The sequence below is a fragment of the Gavialis gangeticus genome, unplaced genomic scaffold (genome assembly GCF_001723915.1).
Source record: "Gavialis gangeticus isolate Ggan-Ray unplaced genomic scaffold, GavGan_comp1, whole genome shotgun sequence".
Classification (NCBI taxonomy): domain Eukaryota; kingdom Metazoa; phylum Chordata; order Crocodylia; family Gavialidae; genus Gavialis; species Gavialis gangeticus.
In genome coordinates this window covers 12079268-12088065 of record NW_017729008.1, presented here as the reverse complement: position 1 = coordinate 12088065, position 8798 = coordinate 12079268, and the positions used below count along the sequence as shown (strand labels likewise).

Sequence of the window (8798 nt, the reverse complement as noted above, 5' to 3'; positions counted from 1 at the left end):
CCCCCCCCCCCCCGTGTTATATAACAGTCTTGTCATGAGAGTGCTTGCCCAGTCAGAGAGTCCTGGGTTCTAGGTCCTCCTCTCCTAGAAAGGATTCAGATTCATCTCTCCCATACACAGGAGAATGGCCCAACCATTAAGGAAGGATGTGGGAGGGCTTTGACCCCTGCTATTAAAGATTCATTTAATTAAACAGGCACTTGAGAAAAAGCAGAAATAATCCTGGAGGAGGGACCCTCCGGTGCTGCTGAAGTGCAGTAGGCGTGCTCAGAGCAGGCCTACTAAAACAGGCTCCCTAGGGGGCTTACCTGCTGCTCCATCTATTTCTGGATCCTATTTCTGGGGCTGAGGTGGGAGGTAGGCCCTTTGCTGCTCAGAGCAGTGCTTAAGATTTGTGGCCCCATGGTAGCTTCACTGCCTCATTTCCAGGTTCAGCACTTGCAAAGAGAAGTGGGTGGGTGGGATGTTCTCCAGAGTGGTTCTCCCTGGAGCACCAGGAAGCAATATATACATACCCTCAGACCTCCATTGCAACTGGCTTCTGTCCTACACAAGCCAGTGACTGCCCTTACACTGAAACCCCCCAAAAAGGAAGGTAAGACAGCTTTGTGGCCCCTTTACATTGCCAGCATCAGGGTCAAGGATCTGGCTCCATTTATTTACATGGTGCATGAATTACTTACCTGTGAGAATCTCAGAGTTCTTATATCTGCATCACATGTATTTTTATAAACAGGTGTTGCCCCTTTCTAGTGCTACCATGTGCAGGTCTCTAATGCTGGCAAAGTTTCATTGCATGCCTTCAGCATTTGCCTTTGTGGGTTGATGCTGCGCCAAACCAAAGCAAAGCACTTTCTTGTGGAAAAGTTGGTTCTCTGGATCATGTGGGTGGCTTAAAGTGGGTGTCCCTCTCTTAGAGAAATTAAACCAAAACAACACCTAAAAGCCTTGACACAATGGCATGAGTAGGTAGCTGTCATCCTGATTTTTTGATTACACATAAATGCCAGTTTAAGTAAGCAAAATTTATTCTTTTCTGCATCTGTTCAAGTGTAGTCACTACATACTTGCTGCAACAAATGGTATTTTTACACCTGCCAGTTAAATCAGCCACCCAAATGTAACATTTTTCATGCATAAACACTTGGCCATAGAACATCATTTACAGGTGGCTGATGTGTACAATAGGCAGACAAGGGTCTTTGGGTGAATATGATATCTTTTATTAGACCAACTTGAATAGGTAGAAAATTTTTTTATAGCAAGCTTTCAGGTTTAAAAAGCCTTCATCAGTTGGTGTGTGCTCTTCCTGGGTGGAATGAAAAGTAAAGCAGCCAGAGGCTGGGCTGGTATGCATACAAGACAGGCAGTCAGTGAAGATGTAAATTGAGGAGTCAGTGGGTGAGAGACAGGCAGGAGGGGGTGGGGGGAAGGGGGATGAATGTAGCAGTTAGATAGTGAAGAGGTACCTGGGAAGTCAGATGTTAGGCAGGTTATAATGTGGCATAAATCCAATGTCTGTATTTAGTCCATGATGTTTTGTATCCAGGAGGCAGATGAAGTGAAGTTCATAGGCTCGTCTTTGAGAAGTGTTTTGTAAGTTTCCTTTGAGGATTAGGACTGAGAGATTGGAGAAAAAGTGGTTTTCTTGTGAGAAATGTGCTGCCACAGGTAATTGGGTATTCCTATCTTTGATAGATTTCCTGTGAGCATTCGTTCTGGTGAGCAGTTGTTGTATGGTCTCCCACATATTTTCCATCAGGGCATTTGGTGCATTACATGAGATATATTACATTTCTGGAGGTTTTCCAACTATTTAAGTTGGTCTAATAAAAGATATCAGGTTCACCCATAGAACCTTGTCTGCCTATGCCCTGAGACCAACACGGCTACAACCTACACCCCGATGTGTACCATGGAATAGATGTAACAGCTTAAATGACTTGGAGCAAAGCCAAAGAACATATATGGGTTACCACCTGCCCATGAGGAGATGAATGATGCTGACAGACAACTGCAAAAGGTGAAAGACACATTGCAGACAGGTGTATTATATTTCTGGAATACTATTGGATTTGGAATCATCCTAAGTACCTGTTTTACAAGCCATCATAGGTTAAAAACTGTTAGTGTGGCAGCAAGTGCAGTGTACTTGTCATGTCTCCAGTACAACACTGCTAAATGCAGTCTTCACCTTAAAGGCAATCCTGGCCCCTCTTTGTGATAGTAGGCACATCTACACATCACTGTACAGCAACGGTGCTATGGTGCTGTGTTTTAGTATTTCCTTTTGGAAGTACTAAAGCATAGCTCAGTACAGGTGGTTACTGTGCTATGTGCACAGTGCACGGTTAGATTTTGTTGCCATAGCGGCATGCTATACCCAGGGAGCACACTGCTATGGCAACATAGCTGGCAATCATGTGTAGATACACGTGATTGCTATGTCGCTGTAGTGCACCATATGGCGACGTAGTGCATTGGTACATCCCCAAAGGGTGATGTGTGGATGCATTCAGTGTGCGTTATTTTTGCTACATAATGTCAAAGACAGTTCACTGTGGGACAAGCTTTCAGATTATGTGTTCAGATGCTCAGCTTTTAGGAAATCATAAATATGATTCAGATAATTATGCTTCCTGTGAGGAAGATGATCATTTTAGTTTCAGCAAAGTACATGACTAGGGAACCTATGTGTTTTGAGATTAAATAGAGGCAATCTGGATAAAGAAAATCTGCTTGTTTCTAGCTCCTACTCATTGGCTGAATTACTAGCTGCATGTTTCAGAAGCCTAGCTCTGCAAACCTCTTCCCACTCTGAGACTTGAAGACACAATGTAATGAACATTTTTTCAAACAGCCAAAAGATTAACTGAAATTTCTATGGATCCCTGGTTTAGAAATGTCCCAAACTTAACTCACACATTGCTGAGTGCTGTCAATGCCTTTTCAGAGTTCCATGTAAATTCCTCTTAACTATAAAATAAGATGTTGCAGAAATCACCACCTACAGTATGGAACTGGCGAGAAAGTAATGGAAAATGATTTGAACAATGCTGGAACTGCACCCATCCCTTTAGATATGGAAGCATATGAACATAAAATATGGACATAAAAGCAGCTGACTTAAGCAGGTGTGTTGGGGCAGTGAATCTTTGAACACCCATCATGGAAGGAAAAACCACAGCACAACAGTCTTACTGAAGGATTTGCTCTGCATTGTTGAAAGAACAGCTCCTTCTATATCTTTTGACCATACCCATTTCTTAACAAATGGGATTACTGCAAGCAGTCAGGAGCTAGTGCTTGAAAAGAAATGGAGACTCAGCTTGAAGGTCATCTTTCCTGTACATAGTTGAACTTAACTACATACTACCAGTTAGACCATCTAGGCAACTAGAGGAGTTCAGCGCCAGAGTAGTCTACAAGCACCTTTCTTGAGAGCTGTTTTAAGACGAAGTATATAACACAAGCAGAACATGATAGGAATTACAAGATTTATTTCTGGATTGTACAAACACTTAACTGAATGAGAAAAGGTGAGAACTCAGCATTTTAATTTTCAGGCAAACTACCAAAACAAGAGATGAGTCTGCATTTACAGTGAATGTATAAATCTAGCATAACTGCCTCAAGAGAATCTTCTTACTTGAATATGCAGTACTAATTGCAGTTTGTTCTGTGTGCACAGATGTGCATTCCTCTTGTATCTCATTTTACAGTTTCAGCATAGGTGTGCTATTCAGGCTAGTTAGTGTGCTAAAATGGGTGCATCAGCACACAAAATATTTGTTTTCTGATTTAAGGGACCTATCCTGTATCCTTCAATGTCAAATGGAGCCTTTGCACTGAATTCAATAAGAACAGGCTCAGTCTCATACAACTGTTATACTTGGATTGTAGATTTTTTCTTTAGTTAAAAACATTATTTTCAATGAACTGTAGTAAAACATTGAGCATCTTCAGTAATCATTTGTTTAAAAAATGAATAAGTCTTGCTCACACAAGTTAACAATAAATGTAACAAATAAAGGAAATAATAGACTGTGAAAGGAACAGAACTTCTAGAGTACAGGGCACTTTGATGCATCCACGCTACATGCTTAACACATCTCTCTCAGTTGCTCTTTTCCCTCTTTTTCATTACATTAAAATAGTTCAAAACATCTAGAGTCATCTTGTCAGCCAAAGTCAGATACTCAATTTCAGGAGGAAATTCTGTAGTAACTGTTGCATTGTCTGTACCTGAAGATGGAAGTGCCTCATCTGCTGGGATTTCCTGCCCTCCAGCGGGATCTGCTTTGTTGACATCAGTGATCATTTCAGCACTGTGGACAGAGGAAAGATGGTTTCTACAGCTGCATGCCTGTATCAGAGCACATTGTGTGGCAGCATCGATTTTTTCTGCTCCTACAGTAAAAGTCTCTGTTTGTGACCAGGCATCATATCTCTCATTGTGATTAAAAGCCTCCTTCTTAAGTACTATGTGTGATGAGCTGTACCCTGGTAGAGCAAATGGCCCTTTATTGTCCTCCTGTGTAGCTTGTAAAATAGCCTCTTTCTGCTGAGGAATTCTGGCTGCTCTGACAGCCAAACTATTGCCTGGAAGGAAAGGCATGCTGTCTGCGTGAGAGCTGCACTCTGGGCCTTTGCTTGTTGAAGCAGCACTTGGATTGGCTTTGTTTCTGTGAAAAGAGTTCTCATAAAGACATTTCTTCTTTTCAGCTGGTTCCTCCTCTTCTGACTGTTAAAACAGATTAGTGATGCTTACAGGTGCCCATAAGTCCAGTAACTCCATAATGGAACAACAGATAAACAACATGAAAAGTCCAAACCTGCCCCCTTTTTATTCAAGAACAGTTAAAAACACTGGGGCCAAATTCTGCTTACTTACCAGCAAATAATGTAATGCACGGCATAGCACCAAGCTGATAGTACCAGAATTCCTTATGGTCCAATATTCCTATAAAGCTTAAAAATGACACTTTTTTTTCTGCTTCTCACACATGCAAATAATAAAACAAGATTAGGCAGCAAGCTCTTCTCCATGTGCTTTGGCATCCAGGCTTCATGTTGATGAGTTCTGTCAAATCCATACATTATATAAACATTAATAAATAATACAGGTAAGAAGGTGTTGCTTACCATCTCAGAACCAGTGCTGACACAACTCTCTGTTAGCTTGGGAGAATAACAGGGGGACTGACTGCTCAGGGGGGATTCAGTATCTGAAAATAAAATCCAAAACACGTCTCTCACCAGTAAAACTTTTTAAAATGGTGACCACTTTCAATAGCTATCTAAAGAGCTAAGGACTAGATGGTTCATTGTACCAACGAGCTCGTTCTCCTCCCTCAGACTAAAGAATCAAGGTAGAATCAATGGGATTATTCTCATGTTTTAAAGTCTCCTCTGTGCTATTAAAATGCAACCCTGTGACGGGAGCCGGGCAGAGTTGCATTGTAAAAGCTAAGCTCCAAGGGAGTCCTGACTCTTTCAGAACTTCCTGCAATGCACGGGAATTGTGCTGTCTGCTATACCTTTTAATGGAGTGCAAGAAAGTTCCTGTTTGCCATGGATGGGATATAGAACAGGTTGTTGGGCTTCCTTCCACAATATTCAGGATATCTTGTGATACATTAAGTATATAGAGAAAGTATGTTCTTGGCTCTAGGAAGTGCAGCAAATACATCTGAAACCTACTGCTACAGTGGAACCAAAGAATATGCAACTCCCACCATCCCATGCACTTGTTATTCACGGCACAATCTAGCTGTAAGACAGTAAACAGACTAGTAAGAAATGCTCATCAAATTTCCAATGCAGGGATTACTTCATGTAATCAAGTCTTTACAAAATATTTTCAAGCCAATTGTCATCCAAAGGAACAAGAAATATAAAGCAAAAGAAAGACATACTTGGCACCATCACCTGCCTGACATTTATAAGATTGTGCTGCAATGTTCAGGTATTTCTAAACTGCTTGGTAAAAGGAGTCCTTATGATTGCCATTATTCTCAGATTTTTTTTGAGTGACTATGTGATCCCATGCTAGCCAAGAGAGTGGAAGTGGCACAGTGAAAAACATTACAGATGAATCAGATGATTAATCACCAGTGGGATGCTATAACTGCTGAATCTTTTTTTAATAAAAGCAACCACAAGTATGACATAGTTCTATGATAACATTCAGATTTTTTAGTTCAGTGTTGGATGAGTCAAATATACCATATTAGTAGCTGAAAAACAGGATGCAATCACTATGTGACTGTAGCAGTAATTGTATCAGTTTTACGCAGAGAAGATCTATTTTCTGATCTAACAAAGATGTCCCGGTACTTACCCTTTTGTATCTCTCCAGACTTTGAACTCATTTCCAAGTTAGCATTTTCCCCACCTGTTGTTGGAACCTTTTTTTTATTTAAAGAAAATGAAGACATTAATACATTTTGTGGTGTCAATGATTGCCCTTTTTTCATTATGGTCCTTTCTGGAATAAAAATATTAGAAAAGCCCACAAAGACTCAGCCATGCCCATGACTAGAGCAGCAGTTTGGATCAAGTGGGAAAGGTAAAGGGTTCTAGGTAGAATTACACAGAGGCGGTACCTGAAGTGCACAAGTTTTATTAGACTTGCAAAGGCCATGAAGACATTGCATATTCTTGGGTGACATCTACTGGCACATTATCTATATAGCTATTTAGTTGCATTGAGATAAAGAGGTTTTTTCATGCAACCTCTGCCCCTAAATTGCTGCTGGTCCCTGCCCACTGGAGGCATGGCACAGAATTTGACTGTGTATGTCCAGTGCCAGCATCCTGTAGTATACAGTACAGGTAAATAAAAGCTGGTAATTTTTTTTACCATTTCAAATCCAAAGGCTTTTGAGTGCCTCCAATCTGATTCTTCCAGAAGATGGCAGTCACTAAAGAATGCAAATAAAATAAGGTCATACAATTAGTGATTCAATGCTGCAGTTTTCAACCTGTTTGCTTCCCAAATTTGAAAGCACAGCTACTGTTAATCTTACAGTATAATTTAGTTTTATACTTCTTACAGTACTGTTATCTGTAAATTCATTCTCACTCCTCCCTAACTACAAAATACCTTCTGCTACTAATATAGCTTGGACTTGTTTTTGAATTCTGAGCATTTAATGCCTAAAGTTTGGTTTTGCAAACATTGCTTCCATGGACAGTTATCTTATTAAAGCTTACTGAGGCCAACACTACTTTGTGAAAGGAAAAGCCAGAATAGTTAGGAGAGAAGATTGTACAACTTGAGCAACTTGGAAGTAACTTCTAACTAAGACAAGAATATGGACTGTAAACACATGCCAAAAACTGTATTTCATATATTTGCATTTTATGTGTGACATTAACATGAATAAGAAAGAATTAGGAAAGAAAACGCACTTAGCTTAGGATCAAATATGGCCCTGGCATAAAGAAGTATAAATTGCTCTGTAATTTATGTTTTAGTCAGAGGGAAAGAGTGATTCAGTTTACAAACCATTTTGATGCCAGTGATGGCTGCCTGTTTTCCCTAAACACTCCACACACCATCTGTATTTAACTTGTCATTTTTAAAAGCACTTTGTATTACTTTTGGTACAAAAGACAGGTTCTAGAAACTAAATCTATATAATAGAGCTAAGTGTATGTTCAGAAATAACCAGAATATTTCATCTTTGCTCGGCATATCTACATGTGCAGTTAATGTGGCTAAATAAACTGGACTGGAGTTTACTGCTTCCAAGTGAAGCATCTGCATGGGTGCTCAGAACCACAGTATGTTGAGCCAAGGCAACGCAGCCCCGGCTGGCAGAGAGCATGGGGGGTCAGCCTGCCAGCCTGGAGATGCTCTGACATGACTCAATGTGCTGCAGTGGGACTGGCTAGCACACAAGGGTGCATCAGTGCAGGGCTAGCCGGCAGGCAGTCCCAGCAGTAAAGCACCCTTGTGCCCCAGCCAACCCTGTCAGCATCTACATGTGCATTGCAGCAGAGTAAATAACTCTGCCATAGGGTGTTTATTACAGCACTTTAGGTATTGAGCTTCTGTTGTTCTTTGAAGATAACTGTTTGCTCAATGCAAACAAGCTATTATCTGCTCCTGCACTGCCAAATGGTGGGGCACTGTAATAGCATCTACTGCAGCAACTATCCTGGGATAACTGTTCATCTGTCCACTTTGTATCCCGATGTAAATTACATCAGTATAAAAAGTAATGTAAATTATACTAATGCTTATATGTTCTCCAAACTGCAGTCAGGCTCCTGCTGGCTCCCTCTCTCTGGCCCATTAAATGTTACACTCTTTTTTGCCACCCAACATGGTGTCAACAGGAGGAACTGAAAGTGCTCAACCCCTATCTTACAAAGCCTGTGGGTGGTATGTTAACACCCATGCTTTAGGGTAAGGTCACATTCCACTCCTCTTGTTGACACCATGCCAGCTTACAAAAAAAGAATACAGCATTCATTGGGCTAGAAAGAGGGGACCTGACTCTGCATCCCAGAGATTAGGGCACTCACTTGGGAAGCAGAGACCTAGGTTCCAGCCTTTGTTCTGTATGTATTTTATCCAGCAAGTGTTCAATACAGCCCTTAGGTATTAGACCCAGACCTCCCCTCTTCCAGCTAAGTACTCTAATCACTGGAGCTCCTTCTTTCTCTGACCCCAGAAATCTCGAACCCTTTTTTGCAAAGTGACATGGGTAGAAGGGACATTTTTCCATTGTACATTTGTCTTTTCCCCTGGCAGGGGAAACACCATGTATCTGGGTCCATGAAGG

General features: G+C 41.0%; 1 protein-coding gene across 1 annotated transcript in view; it reads right to left on the bottom strand.

Annotated features, from left to right (window-relative positions):
* Positions 1-3552: 3552 nt before the first annotated feature.
* The window catches only part of CUNH12orf40 (chromosome unknown C12orf40 homolog), a 43108-nt gene continuing 37862 nt past the window's right edge, over positions 3553-8798 (bottom strand). The window contains exons 9-12 of the mRNA XM_019509324.1: positions 6866-6926; positions 6344-6410; positions 5146-5228; positions 3553-4744 (exon numbers count right to left, since the gene is read on the bottom strand). Of these exons, the coding sequence (XP_019364869.1) occupies positions 4118-4744; positions 5146-5228; positions 6344-6410; positions 6866-6926 (838 nt within the window). The 3' untranslated portion in view covers positions 3553-4117. The remainder of the gene's footprint in view (positions 4745-5145; positions 5229-6343; positions 6411-6865; positions 6927-8798) is intronic.